General features: G+C 38.9%; 1 protein-coding gene across 3 annotated transcripts in view; it reads right to left on the bottom strand.

Moving 5' to 3' along the window:
* Window positions 1-228: 228 nt before the first annotated feature.
* Window positions 229-15572, bottom strand: part of Adam28 (ADAM metallopeptidase domain 28) — a 54477-nt gene continuing 39133 nt past the window's right edge. The window contains exons 17-23 of one of the 3 annotated variants that reach the window (XM_021181874.1): window positions 13425-13505; window positions 13023-13101; window positions 6238-6346; window positions 5169-5247; window positions 4428-4496; window positions 3158-3204; window positions 1271-1841 (exon numbers count right to left, since the gene is read on the bottom strand). In XM_021181874.1, coding sequence (XP_021037533.1) covers window positions 1820-1841; window positions 3158-3204; window positions 4428-4496; window positions 5169-5247; window positions 6238-6346; window positions 13023-13101; window positions 13425-13505 — 486 coding nt within the window. In that variant the 3' untranslated portion in view covers window positions 1271-1819. Of the gene's footprint in view, window positions 1842-2130; window positions 2783-3157; window positions 3205-4427; window positions 4497-5168; window positions 5248-6237; window positions 6347-13022; window positions 13102-13424; window positions 13506-15572 lie in introns of those variants that run through there. The other 2 variants (XM_021181873.1, XR_002379689.1) reach the window with 2 other exon arrangements.

Below are 15572 nucleotides of genomic sequence, written 5' to 3' on the forward strand. Positions count from 1 at the left end.
ATAAGTGGACTCTAGAATTACTGATTCTGGAATTCTGGCCTTGAGATACAGAATGAAAAAAACTGTCAGAAGCAAGGGGTGTTGGCAATGGATGCAAGGACACAAATATAACAAAGGGGAATGCTACCACGATAAAAAGGGAGCATGCACCTTAGCAGTGGTAAAGCCACTTAGCTGGTTAGAGTGACTGCAGCTTCATGTGAGAGAAAACCCAACTCGACATGCTTTGGACAACAAGGAAAATTTATTGATTGTACAAGAAGTCCCAGCAAAACGTGGACCTAGTTCAACAATTGTTCATCTACCAGTTCATAACATCTTAGGAAGTGCACTTGGAGTTTGTTTATCTCCCTGCTCTATCTTGTTCACATCATTCTTGTCTCCAGATCACAGCACAGCTGCAGCAATACCAGATGTCAACAACCAGAAGAAAAGATGAATGGAGAAATACTCCTCAGAGATTTCCCAACATGCTTCCTCCCTCATCCATGGGGACACAATGGGGAGGTACCCATCTACTTACAAATCTTTGGCAAAACAAAATCGTGATTGTTATGAGTGGGTTAGCATAACATGTACGGAGTGGTGCCCGTCATTCTAAAGCTGGATAGCTAGAATAATTAGAGTTCTTAAAGCAAGGCAGTTGGTATTTGGTACCGATTCAACCATGTTGGTTCTACCATATGTCAATGAAGCTGAAGATGTTAAAGACAATGTGGTTATGCTGTTGACAGGCTCTGTGATTTTTTTCTTTTAATCCAGGAATTTAGATGCTTATGCAAGATCTCACAACTTAAAATTTATTTCTATGAAACCAAAAACAGTTTAAAAGATAAACTCTGTGTGGTCAACATCTTTAACTTAGACCAAATAAAACACATCTGCCATCCAAACCCAGCCAACAGGTCTCCAGTTTGTAACTTCTGGTTTATGCTCACTTCTCTAAAGAAACAATCTCTATTTAGAAAAAGAAGCTCATATGTTGGCATACTACATTTTCTAGTAAACATATTTTACTGGATTGTAGAACACTCCCAAAATAACAAAGTGAATAAAAATTTCAGAAGAAAGGGAAGCAAGGACATAGAATAGGGTGCTTACATGTTTTTTTTTTTAAAACAAATTGCATGTTCCAAGTTGACAAATTAAAAGAATCAAGACGCTGCTAAACTCCCCCACCTCAGTGGCTTATGATTTTGTTTTGTCCTCTCTGTTCTGTTCCGTTTTTTTTTCTTTTTTGTTTTTGTTCTGTTTTGTTGTTGTTGTTGGGTTTTTTTTGTTTTGTTTTGTTTTGTTTTTGTTTTATTGAGACAGGGTTTCTCTGTGTAGCCCTGACTGTCCTGGAACTCACTCTGTAGACCAGGCTGGCCTCGAACTCAGAAATCTGTCTGCCTCTGCCTCCCAAGTGCTGGGATTAGAGGCCTGTACCACCACTGCCCGGCTCTGTTTTGATTTCATGAGAGAGCACATCAATCCCCTCCAAATGAGGACATTAAGGGCTTCAAGATATTTGAGCAGTCAGTCAACATCATAGTAAAAATAAAGGGGGAAATCAACTAGAGTTTTACAGTTTGTACATTCCTTTAGCCATCTCCTTGGGAATATGGAAAGGAAATCATTTAAATTAGCACAGAGATTTTCAAAAGTGTATCTTTCTTAAACGTTTTAATCTCCTCAAAATACAGCACAAACCAGAACATGTTAACCCCTGAGGATCAAGAGCGCTAGTAATAAAGAACTAAGCACATCTCTTTTCCATCCAAAATATCGAGGCTTCCACTCTGATCATCTGATCATCCACCCTTGCTTAACTGTTGTTTCAGACTTTTGTATTTGGGTTCCTTAAAGAAAAAAAAAAAAAAAACAAACTCTCAGATGATCATAGCATCCTGAAAAATTAGTTAAGTAGATAAACAGATGTAAGATAATGCTAATAAAAAAGAAAAAAAAAACCTAAAAACTCCATTAAACTCTTTTCTCTAGTGTATAAACTAGGTAATGCATCAGCAATGAAGAATTAGAAGTAGTAGTAGCAGAAGGTCAGGATGTCAGGATGGAAGGTGAGAATCTCACCCTGCAATTCAAATGCTGGTGCAGGTAGTTAGCAGAGTAAGAACAGGGGCAGGGAGGGGGGGGGCTTCAGGGCATAGAGAAGTGGTCCATGGCAAGTAGCCTACACAGAGGATGAGGCGCAGAGTTATGGATGTTGGGAGGTTGAGTGTGGGATGCTTCATTTATTCCCACCATCCTTGTGCACTATTATGAAAAAATGAGGAATTGGGGGTCACCATGACTTCGTAGCTGAGATGTTTTTCAGTCTCCCTTATTTAGGGTATAGAGAAAACTTACAGTCAGGACACTTAGGCCAGTCCCTTCCCCATAATAAGCACCTCAGGTGATATGGTTGGAGCTTTTCTCCTTGGTATTAGTGCAGTGGGAAAAAAGACAAGAATAACTTCATTATAGATATCGTATGTGGGTGCATAGTGGGCTTACTCTAAAAATAGTAAAGGAAGTGCTTTTGTGTTGCTAGGATAAAACAGAAAATACGTCTTCACTTAAATGTAACCCACTTTCGAGGGGTCAGTTCACACTACAAACACCCTGTCAGTGGTCTTCTGTCTCATGCTCCATTTATGTTGATACCACAGTGCTTTCTCCTTAGCATCTCACACTTTGGCACAGATAACATTTAAGGAGCTAGTCACCCCAGGTACATGCAGCCTATTTGCTGCCTAAAAGGATGAGGTATCTTGCAAAGGGAACTTTGGCTCTTCCTGTTCTATATACAACAGAGAGCTAGGCATAAGGAACTACGCATGAGCGGATGATTATTTGTATGTTTGCTTTTCATATCTGACCTCTTGCAAAATTAACAATAATTTCATAAATATCTAACTTTATATCCTCTAGACTGAGCATCCAGAAACAATTCCTTAGAAGACATTTGCCTTATATAATAGTTATATTATTTTTCAACATTTATAAAATAACTTTATTTATTTTTTTACAGCAAAGATTCAGTGGCCATGGGAAATCAGTACAGAAGGAGGCCTTGCCTTTCCAGGTTCCCCAGAACAAACATGCTAGGATGAAATTAGGTTAGCCTAGGGAGCACTGACAACGAAACTGTGGATTGTGAGCATCTGATACTTACAAGGAAACAGGAATTGGTGGTGGTGGGAAATTTGGCTTTGTGATTAGCTAGTAGGAAGATAAAAAGGGAAAATCAGTTTGGAGTAGTTTCTTCAAAAACAGGTAGGCATGCTGAAAATGGCTAGCTAGTGTTCAGGGAGAGAGACTTTATAAACTCACCCACAAGAATATTTCTATACCCATGAATTTGACCCTTTCAATTAGTTCTGAGCCTATTTTCCAGTTATGACCACAGTGCCAACAGCTATGTGATGATAAGGGTTGCTGTGGACTTAGTTTTATATATCCATGCAATTCGCATGTTAAAAACCGAAGCCCTGGTGTGATGATTAGATTTCGGGCATTCACACCTTGGGGGTGGAATGCTCACAATTGGATCCATGTCCTTAAGTGCTAAAATACAAAGAGATGATTTTATCTCTCCTTTCCCTAATCTTTCCCCCCTCCCTTTCCTTCTTTTTTTCTTTCTCCTGTCCCCTCAATTAAAAAAACAGAAAGCAGCCCTCACCAGACACCAGCAACTTCTAGCTCCCCAATCTTAGAGTTCCTAGACTTAAGAATGGGCAAAAATAAATGTTGTCTAATCTATATAACCTATGCTGGTTTTGCTGCATCACCCTAGAGTAAGATTGTACTGGTTGGTATTTGTCAACTTAATACAAACCTAGATGTATCTGGGAAGATAAAATATCAATTAAGAAGATGCCTCTACAGGATTGACCTGTAGGCAAGTCTGTGAAATATCATCTTAATCTATGATTGATGTGGGAGAGACTAGGCCAATATGGGTGGGTCCAGCCTTGGCGGGTAGTCCTGAATTGTATAAGAAATCAGGCTCAACAAGTCAAGAAAAACAATTCAGGTAGCAATACTCCTCCTTGACTTCTGCTCTGATGCCTGCCCTGGCTTTTCCCAGTGACAGACTTATAAGCTACAAGCTGAAATAAACCTTTTCCTCAAGTTGATGCTGGCTGGCCACAATGTTTTAACTCAACAGTAGAAACACGAACTAAGACATGAATATTCTGTATTATCAATTTCCATCTCTAGGTTCTTAATTTAGGGGATAAGTTCAGAGGTAAAACTGTAGAGGGATATTCTCACATTTAGCATTTTAGAGAAGATTTGCAGAAGAGTCTGTGTTTTATGTTAATATGCACACAAATCTCAACACTCCTCTGAATCAGTAACAGAGCAGTGTGGGCTATGTCTTTTGGAAGCATTCCCTTGAGATTGGACTGGGTGGAGGAGAAGAGAAGTTGCTAACTCACGACATCAGGTGGAGGCTCCGTCTCTTCGGAGGGCAGATCAGACACATGGAGCTTTTTCATCTGACTCATCTAAAATGAAGAAGTCAAACTTTACAATGACACCACCCAGTGCCTAAATACAGCTTGCCAGCAAGTGACCCTTTCCTAGCTTAACATCCTGTGATAAGACAAACAAGATCCTAGTAGCAAAGCTGGACCATTTATAGTAGGATTTCCCCAAGCATACCAGGGATAACTTCCATCAGAAACATCACCACTGATGCTGTCCTATTGATCTACTTCAGCTGAAAGCCCTATACATGTAAGACATGGCAAGGGCTATGTCATACATGTTACATATTAAATATACAAATATATGGATCACTTTATATAGAGAGAAATTTACCAGGAGTATGAATAAACTTAGAGTCAGAGTAGACAGAATGAGAGGGGAGAGGCAGGGGAAGGAGAGGATGGAGGGGAGGAGAGAGGGAGGGACAGAACCTATAACATTTCCACCTTTATTCCCTTTGTATTTCATGAGCTCTTTCTACAGGAGTTTTTTTTTTTTTCTTTCTGGGATTCCCTTTTGTGTTAACAAAACACTAGGGAAGATTGTCAATGTGGGTGTACAGAGCTCATAATTCTTACTATTTGCTGATGTGTGGTTGATTTCTAGGCATTGTTATGCACAACTGACAGACATATGGTCATAATGTAAGAAGGGTGGAGATGACAGATTCAGGCCAAATTAGAATTCACCTCCTGGGGTTGAACATCCTTCACCTTTTGGGGTCTACACTTCTGATTGTGTAGCTTGGCATCCTTGGTAGGTGGTAGCCTGTAAAAGAAAACACATCCTGTGAACTGGACACCACCAGCCAAAGAGATCTAATAGAGATTTGACAACTTCTTTGGCTACTGTGCCATGCTCTGCTACCAAAGTGGTTACTTCTGCTTCCAGGTCATTCCTCAGCTTTAAGGACTTAAAACTTAAAACTTCCTCAGTTTTAAGTTAGGCACCATTACTATCCTGCAATTCATAACTACTACTACTAGACATTTTCTTTTGTTTCTTGGCAGAACCCTGATACCTAATAGCAATGGTGTTAAGTCAACCTTTGTCTAAATCACGAGATTTAATTATTCTTAATTCATCATGTATTTACCTAAGAGTTATATTGTATGAATAAGTTCTACCAAAAGACATCAGTCTTGGAAAGTAATGAAAAAAAGATCTTGTTGTGTTAAGATGGTGTTTGCAAGAGAAAGGATCTGCATACTCATGAAGCCTCTGCTTCTTACATCGGAAGCAAAGGGCTTCATTAACCTTTCCCTTTCCCCCACACTCATTGAAAGTGATTTCCATACCCTTAGGAGACACAGAAATCACATTCATCCAGAAAGTGGGAATATTGCAGCTCACTCATAGAGAATCTGCTGCACAATGTTTACTAGACAACTCTCAATCAATAAATGTGTTCTCTTCTTATAATAAAATGAGAAAATATTTAATAATAAGGGCTAATGTCAACTTTGTCATTAATTAAAAGAAAAGGATGCATATCTTGCTGTGAAAAATTGCCTGGTAAAAGGGTCACTTAGTCTCTGCTTTGGAAAAAACAAACAAAAAGCAAAAACAAACAAACAAAAACACCAAACCAACAACAACAACAACAAAAGAATACAAAAAGAAAAAAAACCCAAACCCATGATATATGGTTTTCTTACTATTTGAAATAAAATAAAATTAAATCTGAAGGAGTAAGTCATAGACTCCAATGTCAGATAAAGTAGGTGACAGAGGATTCCCAAAGCACAGGAAGCTTACCTCTGAACTCTCCTCTGCTTCCTTCTGGCACTTTGGTGCTGGATCACTATAGCAACCACCACAAATATGACTGCTAGGGGGAAAAGCACGCCAACCACGATGGAGAAGTCTATAACAGAGAGCACGTGAATCATGTTGAGGACACAGGATCTTACCTCTCTATAGTCTGTCTCTTTCCTTCCTTTCTTTCTTCCTCAATTCCTTCCTTTTCTAAACCCCTCCATTCCTTCATCCTTCCCATTCTGCTTTTCTTTCTTCCCTCTCTTCCATCCTCTATCTTTCCTTTCCTCCCTTACTTCTTCCTTTTTGTTCCCAGAAAAAATCCAGTCATTTAGCCCAGGCTAGCCTTATACAGATTATGTAGCTAAGACTAGTCTCAAACTTCCTGTGATCCTCATAGCTCAGGCTCCCATGTAACAGAATGGAATGCCAATGAGCCTGTCCTAACACTTCTATATGTCACAAAATTTATATAGCTTTTGCCAGATGAACCTGTCTCACTGGAGAGTTTCTCACAAATATTATAATGGTTAATCTTCACTGCCATGGTGTCTATAAAAGTAGAAGGGGAAAGACCCACATGAACCCAGGCTGAGCTGAAAAGGGAATGAGCAGAAAAGCCTTTGGACACTGTATTTATTTCTCTCTGCTTTTCTGACTAAGTATCATGTGACCTGCCACTTCCTTCTCCCACTACTATGTCTTCCCCCACCAGGATGGACTGTATACAAAACTGTAAGCTAAGCAAGCCTCCCCCCCCCCTTCCTTAAGACACTTAACCAAAGAAACAAGAAAACTAACAGAATTGCTAAAATGAAAATAGTGTTGATGAAGATTATAGTGCTAGTGTTTAATAAAGAACAAGTAAGACAGAAATCTATAGGACACCTTCCAGAGAAGGTGGGCTAAATGTCTTCTTCCTGAGAGAAGGAATGTCTTGGAAGAGAAGAAGGGTGGATGCAGTAGTAGGAGAGTGAAGGCTGGGAGCTTGTAAGAAGATTTGGACTAAGGAGGATGGTAGAGCAGAAACAAAACACATCTTAAATCCAGCCTTGAAATGAAAAGAGAAAGAAATTAGAGCCCTTAGATAGCATTGCTCCTGTTGCCAAATAAAGAGTCAAGGCATGAGCAAAATACTGATGGAGACACAGTTCCTGTTTCATCTTGGTTTCTTACCCACCAGTCTAAGCAATAAATTCAACCTGAATCCCTTGCCATCTCATGTATTCACTTCTATTATACCTATCTGAAACCATCAGAGACCAGAAAGTACACACATCTGAAGAACAGAATAGTCACTCCTCTTAGCACATAGGTTAGCAATCCAGTCACAAGAGTATCAGTTTCAAAAATGCAAGAAAAGCTTACCCGTGTGAAGATACAACACACAGGAGGAGGTAGACATTCCAGAAAGCAAAATTCAAAATAAGAGAATGGTGTTCATTCAAGTATGTAATTCTCTTCAACTTCATAAAATTATTGTTCAATGAAGTCAAAGGAAAATAAAACTGGCATTTCTGCTAGATACAACTAAGCTTCAGAATGGGGGTGTGAATGAATGCATTTGAACTAACATTAGAATAATAAGTATTTAAAGAACACAAAGGACATAAATGGAGTGCTTACAAACACTTCAAATCAGAGAGAACAAAGTTGTGGCTTAGGGAAACAAACAAACAAAACCAAAATAACTTCAAAAAACAAAAACAAAAAAACAACCAAACAAATAAAAACAAAAGACAAAAAAAAAGACAGTGTGTAATTTAAGATAGAAATAATTAAACAGCAATACTAGCTTCTTCTATAGCTAATAATGATCTTCTTGATCAGCACACACCACGAAGCTTTTACATAACAAAAAACGTCCTCAATCCATGAAAATACTAAACCAGGAAATCTTTCTTTGTAGGCGTTAATGAAGGGGTAAGCATTTAGATAAACAAGGGAAAGAGTCAGTTTCCTTTGCTGAAGTGGCCCCTAGGAGGTCAGCACACTCCAGGGCAGGCCCTACCTCAAGTCACAGGATGAACTAGATGGCAAAGAAGAGAAGACAATGCCTGGAAATTGGGTTGGGAGGGAAGGAAGGGTAGGGAAGGTGAAGCTGGGAGGAGTTGGGTGACCTGGATAAATGTGATCAAAATACATTGTTTGGGACTCTCACCACATTAATACAAATACAATTTAAAGAGAAGACCAAGAAGAAAATGATCAGAGAAAGTGGGTTCAGTTGTTGCTTGGTGGGAGAATACTTGCATAGCATGCTCAAGGTCCTGAGTGCAATCTCCAGGACTGACAAAAAAAATGAGAAGAAAGAAGAGAAGGTGGAAGAGAGGACGAATTGTATAGAATCACAGAAAAGCAAAGAGAGCAAATGAACAAGGAAAACCCAGAAGAACTGTGCTTTGGATGGCAATGTAGTCTCACTCTAGGTTTATTGACTATAAAATGTACCACTCTATAGTAGGGGCACAGGGGCATAAAAGAACCCTTGAACATTGTACTCAATGGATGCACAACTACTTTAAAACCAAAATCTAGTTAAGCAAATACAAAGATGTGGAAAATTTTAGGACAACTAATAAAAGAATTTTAAAAAATGCCTATCCTCCAAATTAATAAAAGAATGGTTACTAAAATGGCCAACTGGCTTATACCATAAAATGAAATAAGAAAGAGTAAAAGGAAGCTTAGATTAGGCAAAACACAGAGAGACTGTGCAATATAAATGAGGATTTGTGTCCTAGCATATTAGTAATATGTTCTTCAGCTTAACTTTGAAAAGTAAAGCTAAACCCAAATGGTGTATGAGACAGCAAGGATTTTAATACTACATGATTTTCTTAAAAGATGCAAGCTTCAAGAGGACTCAGAAAGGATGAATATAAATGTGAAGATGTTATAGCGACACAAACACATGAAGGATTATGCCTCAGCCAGCTTGGCCTCTGGGAAATGTAGACTTTGAAAGGCAAGAAGCAATAGAGATGGACGTGTAAGCTCATAAGATGACTGTGTACATCTACTGAGAACACATAACTATTCCAAATGTGTATATATTAGATAACAATATCTTGGTTTCTAATCAGATAGTAACTGACAGTACCAAAGTTGTAATATAAAAAAAAAATCAGTCAATGGTTTATTTTATTTTATTGATGAATTTTATTGTATGTATGCATGGGTATCATGTGAATGTAGTGCTGAAGAGGCCGGGAGAACTTGACAGGTCCCCTAGAACTGGAGTTACAGATGGTTGTGAGCTGTCACATGAGTGCTGGGAATCAGGACAGCATTCTTGGAAAAGCAGTGTGTGCTCTGAACTGCTGAACCATATCCCCAACCTCCAAATACACCTTTAGAGTGGTTAGTTTTAAAAGTTCTACACAGTAACCGGCATAACAAAGAAACTCAACTATTAGTTGGGATTATATGCAAGCAATGGTACTGGCCAACCTGAACCAGGTAGGCACAGGAGGACACAGTGCAAAGTAATGTTAATTTTTCCTGTTCATACACAGAACACCTGCACACATGATGGTATGCTTAAGCCATAAAGTAATCTTTAATACATTTTGCCATATGCTCCATATAATATGTTCTGATTGCCATGTAATCATTCTTGGTGTTAACTAAATAATTACTAGAAAAAAAAACCCCACATTTTCTTGCATGGTAGGAAGCAGGAGGTGGTAGGATGCTGGTGGGGAGGGTCATGGGGGATACTGAGATATGTTGTAGTCAGCTAAATTACACACTAGGAATAATATAGAAAGAAATTTACTGGTCAGCTGAAAATCTGGCAAAGGGATTTATTGGTACTTGTTACCATACAGAAATGATGAATGTTCCTCAATGAATTTATCTGATAATGTTATGTATGCATCACATTGACCTTTTTGTACTTATAATGTGGCTCATTTGATGTTTATATGAAGTTTTACTTTTGCTTTTGGAGAGTATTATCAAGTGACTGGGTAGGGAACTTGAAACATGGCAACCATGTTTATAGAAACTGAAGTCTGTTCAGAGGCTTTTGCTAGGATGAAAGTCAGATTAAAAGCAGTGATTTGCATATCACATAACTATTTAAAAGCTGCAAGTCAAACTGGAAAAATCATTATATGCTTATGTTTCTAATTAGTGGAAACAAAATGATTCATTAGAAAAAATTCATGTACCATGACTTTTCAAATTTCACTGAATAAATTTGAAAATTTCAGCAGAAACCAGGAAATGTAACAGCAAAGGGAATATTAAATGTTTGAAGAAGCAAATGTGTTTAAACTTACTCCAAAGTTATATAATGTAAAATGTACCAAAATATCACATGGGATCTCATACCCAAATAGAAATATTTAGTGACATAAATAAATGCTTTTAAATATATTTTAGATAGTTGGGTGAAGATAATCTTTCTGAAAGATTACTCATAGGCTTCTCAAGTTTTACTTTCCTAAATTGTTTATTAAGTATGGATTTTACCACAAACATCATGGATATTAATGGTGGCAATGGGCTCCAAAGGTGCTGTTTCTTCTCCATGCTGAATGATAATCACCACCCACTGAAGGGTAGAGCTTGAGGTCTTTCTCCAAGGCCATAAATCTTGAAGCCTACATATGCCAGCCCACCATGTCTACATGTCTGTGGACTGGTTTTGGTGATCCACTCGGTGTCAGTATTTCTTCTGAGCTTTATAGAATGGATCAGTGAGGATAGTATCAAATTTGTGTGTGGAATCTTTACCAACAACTTAAGACTGAAGAACTCCCATAGGTTAATGAATACATAAAAATAAAGGTTGTGAGAAGAGCAAAGTCATGGTGTAAGGCTATTTTAGTGAAAATCAGAATCATCAAAGAGTTTTCTAATTAAATAGTTGATTCTGTTCTTAGTGTACCCTGCAACCCCATCCCAATAATGATAATCTGAAGATAATAATATATTGCAAAATAATATTATATAACCTTAAAATGTAATGGAGTTTAGGATCTCCATGAAGATAGAAAGTAAAGAAATTTGGAAAAACAAAGAGTAAGTTGAAATGTAAACATTAAAATTAAATATTATTTTTTTGTTTGAAACTCCTAAAAAAGCAATTGAACTTGGGACAAGCAGTTCATTCAGGCCTCTTCCTAACCACATCTCCATTGCCATCCTCTGTGAATATAGAACAATGTTGGTTCATGAAGTCCAGAGACAAAGCTCCAGGAATCTTTCCCTGTACACACTGGGGCTCGATACACAAGTAACTAAAGCTGGTTCCGAACAACCACCTGGAACCGTTCAGAGCAAGGAGTTGAAGGGGGGCACTCAAGAAAAAAGAAGAGGAAGGAGAATAAAAAGGAGGAGGAAGAGACAGGGGATGAGGAAGAGGAGGAGAAGGAAGAGGAGAAGATGATGAAGTTCATAGAACATTCTTCTCCTTGTGGAGTAAGTATTCTTTATGATGGCAAGTGGGAACAAAGTTCCCAGTCCATCTCATTCCCTCCTTTACGACCTAGAGGGAGGCCTGCCTCCTGCTCACAGCTTTATCATCTACCCAAAGATGTGTCAGTAGAAGCAACAAGCAATCCGAAATGCAAGGAAAAGCCATGTGGCCAGTTTCAGTAATCCTATCACTTGTTCTAAAAAAAGATGACACACTCCAAAGAAGAGTCCAATGAAGAAATGTGGGCAGTATGTGAATGAATAGGACAGCCCACCTGTAGGTCATGTGAGTGACCAGTATAGCTGAACTGTAGGCAGCATGTGAGTGAGCAGAGCAGCATACTTCAAAATACAAGAATTCAGAGAACAGAACCCAGAGCTACCACCATGTTCTCAAGGAGTCCTGTGACTTAATATCTACTGTAGAAAAGGAAAAAAAAAAAAACAGAAAGCAAGAAAATATGATATATTAAAGTAATTTTATAAATGAAGAGTTTGAAGATAGCTTTCTGTATGAAAACTGACAATGCAAGAGTGCTGAAAATATGATTTGAATATTGCAAAATTGACCTTGGGGTTGGATAGCACATGTTCTGTAGCCATAGTGGATGGCTCCAGGGAGAGAGCATGATCCAGACACACATGAACTCAACGAGAGGGTGACAGCATGCACAAGACCTGAATAAATCCACAAGAGACAAAAATCCCAGCAGGGAGAAGAGAAAGTAGACACAATGTCCCACTCCTAACCAAGAAGCTCTTTATAGTTGACATCCACTTAGGAAGGGAAGTCAGTTTTCCCAAATGGAGTCTCACTGGGTATGTTAATCACACTCCAGGACAGACCCTCATGTCCAGTTGGTCGACACAACATAGAGTCCATGTGTTTCCATGAAGTTTTGTATTATTTATGTTTTGCTCTTTTCTTTAGTTTTGATTTTTGGCAAAGAGAATGAAAGAGAGAAAGAGAGCATGAAACAGGGTGAGTAAGGAGGTAGAGAGGATGTGGAAGGATTTTTTTGAAGGAGAAAGAATATAATCAAAATACATGCTATGAAATGAATTGTAATAAAATAATATTTATAAAAAAATGAAGAGAGGTGAGCACTAGAATTCATGTTTTCTGACTGTGGCATCAACGTGACCAGTTGTCTCATGCTCCCCCTGCCACAATGAGTTTACCCCATAATAAATGTCACTCTTAAACTGTGACTCCAAATAAGCCTGGCATGTCTTGAATCACTTTGGTTGGGTAGTTTTAATCACAGCAGTAGGAAAATAACTAATACAAACAGATGGGAAGAGCTTGGCAGAAGGGAACAGTTTGCTCAGGCCGGATGTTCAGTGTTACCTACGGAAGACTGTGGCTGAATTCTCGCAGTCAGGAGGGGCCCATCCTTCCTTGCACTGACACTGAAGCTCATGGTCACACACCTAGTGGAAGATGGATGCTGTGAGTGCCACCATAAGACTTAGGGGACCCTTCAAGGCCCCATACTTCCACATGATGTTGGTTTTGACATGAGAGAGACCCCTGCTTTGTTGGCTTGGCTCTGCCAAGATGAAGTTTGAATGACATACAAGGATGTCAGTAATGGACGCTCAGAGGAAGTCTCCCATCCTATATACTCCTGAGTGTCAGATAAGCATAATAACTTTCATCACTAAGTGCTGAAGGTATTCTGTCTGCTTCAACAGAACATAACTAAAACTGCATAAGACACAGCGAACTAGAGATGCTGGCTTCCCACACTTACTGCGTGCCCCTTGCACTTCGAGGAGCAATTGGCTGACTTGTAAGTCTTCTCCATGTCCACACACTCAGCATTAATGCACACCTGAAAGGATGTGGAAACATGAGCTTGATGAAACAGTTGCAACGTTTCTGTCTTGGTCAACACCTGGGTGGAATTGAGTCTTAATTTTTTCATCAACTCTGTCCTCAAGCATGCCTTTTTAAAGGACTATTTATTACTTCCTTGGCCCTTGAGAACTTTCTACAATGTGTTTTGATCATATTTATTCCCCTAACTTTTCCCAGCTCCAGTCTCTTTCCTACCCACTCAACTTTGACTCTTTAATACAAAAAATTTAAGACCAATTTGTGTTGTGCAAATATTCTTGGGTGTGTGGCCTTCCACTGGAGTATGGCCAACTTTCGGGGGGGTAGGGGGTAAATGCTTTTAGAGAGAATTGATGTTATTTCATCCAGAAGCTACCAAATTCCAGTGGGACCTCAACTAGGAATGGGGCTTTGTGCCTACCTTCCCTCCATCTGTTGTGATTTTCTATGGCTTGATCTTACACAGGTCTTACTCATGCTGTCACAATATCTTTGAATTCCTATGTGCAGATGCCTTGATATGTTCATTTGAAATTTGTTATTATTTATCCATGTGTCTGTGAGTGAATGGCATGTGTGTGTTGGTGTCTGTAGATGCCAGAAGTAAGTGTGAGGTCACTTGGGTATGGAGTTACACATTGTTGTGAGCTATATGGGTTCTGGGACCCAAATGTTGGTCTTAGGGAACAGCAGCATGTGCGCTTAACCACTGAGTCATCTCTCAGTGACCAAATTCAAACATTTTATTAGGAAAACACTAGCAGGTTTTGAAAGAGACAGACCAAACTATAAATTTTAGTAAATAATAAAATATTTTGAAAGCCCTCCTTAAAATGGCTCTGCTTTTTCCTGATAGGTACTTCATTTACTCTAACAGCTCCTCACATATGGAGGTACTGATGATCACAGAACCAAGCATAGTGGAAATTGACATCTGGAATAAGAGCTGGAATCACATCACACATGATGCTACAGCAACTACCATGAGTGGGAAGTAAATGGCACTCTCCTTTCCTCTTTACCATTATCAGAGGAGCTATTATTCTTGAACACCCACCAGTTTAAAGCACTGAATTGTCCCAGTTTCTCTTTCTGATCCTGGATCGCCTCATTCAGGATAATTTGTTTTAGATCTATCCAATCACCTGTAAGTATTGTGCTTTCATTTTTCCTTATGGCTAATAATCAATTTTGTATACACATCATCATATCTTTTTAAACCATTCATCTGTTGATGGACATCTAGGTTGGCTCCATTTCCTAGTTATTGTGTATAGAATGGCTATTGTCACTGGTATCTCTACAGTAGGATATAAATTTCTTTTGTGTTTACGTCTAAGAGTTGCGTAGTTGGTGCAATTGCCTGAACAAGACCTACATGAGATCAAGCCAGCCACAACTTCTGCACAGAGGCAGTAGATGATCTTCAGGCCCTTCCCTTCATTCATTGATCTTCTTCGAGTGTTTGACAACTGTTAGGTTTCATGCTCTGGTGTTTGTTCCTACATACTGGCAATTATGAGCATGAGGAGGAGGGTGGTGAGGGTTGGTGAGAATAATAGTGAAGTTATAAGGAAGAAATGATAGAGAGGATGCTAAGAGATTTGGAGGGAGAAATAGGGTGTACGTGATTATATTTCACTACATACACATCTTAAAATCTCAAAGAATAAAAAATAGGATGCCCTATCCAAATATTTATCAAATTTTATAACATGATACTAAGAACATGGTGGGACCTTATTAAATGTTATTGGAGGGATGAGTTCAGGTTTGCATAAATCAAAGGCAATAAGATATTGTGAGCATGGTGTTCCAAGGAAGACAGGAAGTGGTCACGGGTCGGGAGTGTGGCACTGCTCTCATTCTTTTCTTACGTTTGGGTTTCCGTTGTATGATTACGTTTGAATAAAATGCTCTGTGAAAGGACCCTGATATAGCTGTCTCTTGTGAGACTATGCCGGGACCTAGCAAACACAGAAGTGGATGCTCACAGTCAGCTATTGGATGGATCACAGGGCCCCCAATGGAGGAGCTAGAGAAAGTACCCAAGGAGCTAAAG

Source organism: Mus caroli, chromosome 14, assembly GCF_900094665.2.
Source record: "Mus caroli chromosome 14, CAROLI_EIJ_v1.1, whole genome shotgun sequence".
Taxonomy (NCBI): domain Eukaryota; kingdom Metazoa; phylum Chordata; class Mammalia; order Rodentia; family Muridae; genus Mus; species Mus caroli.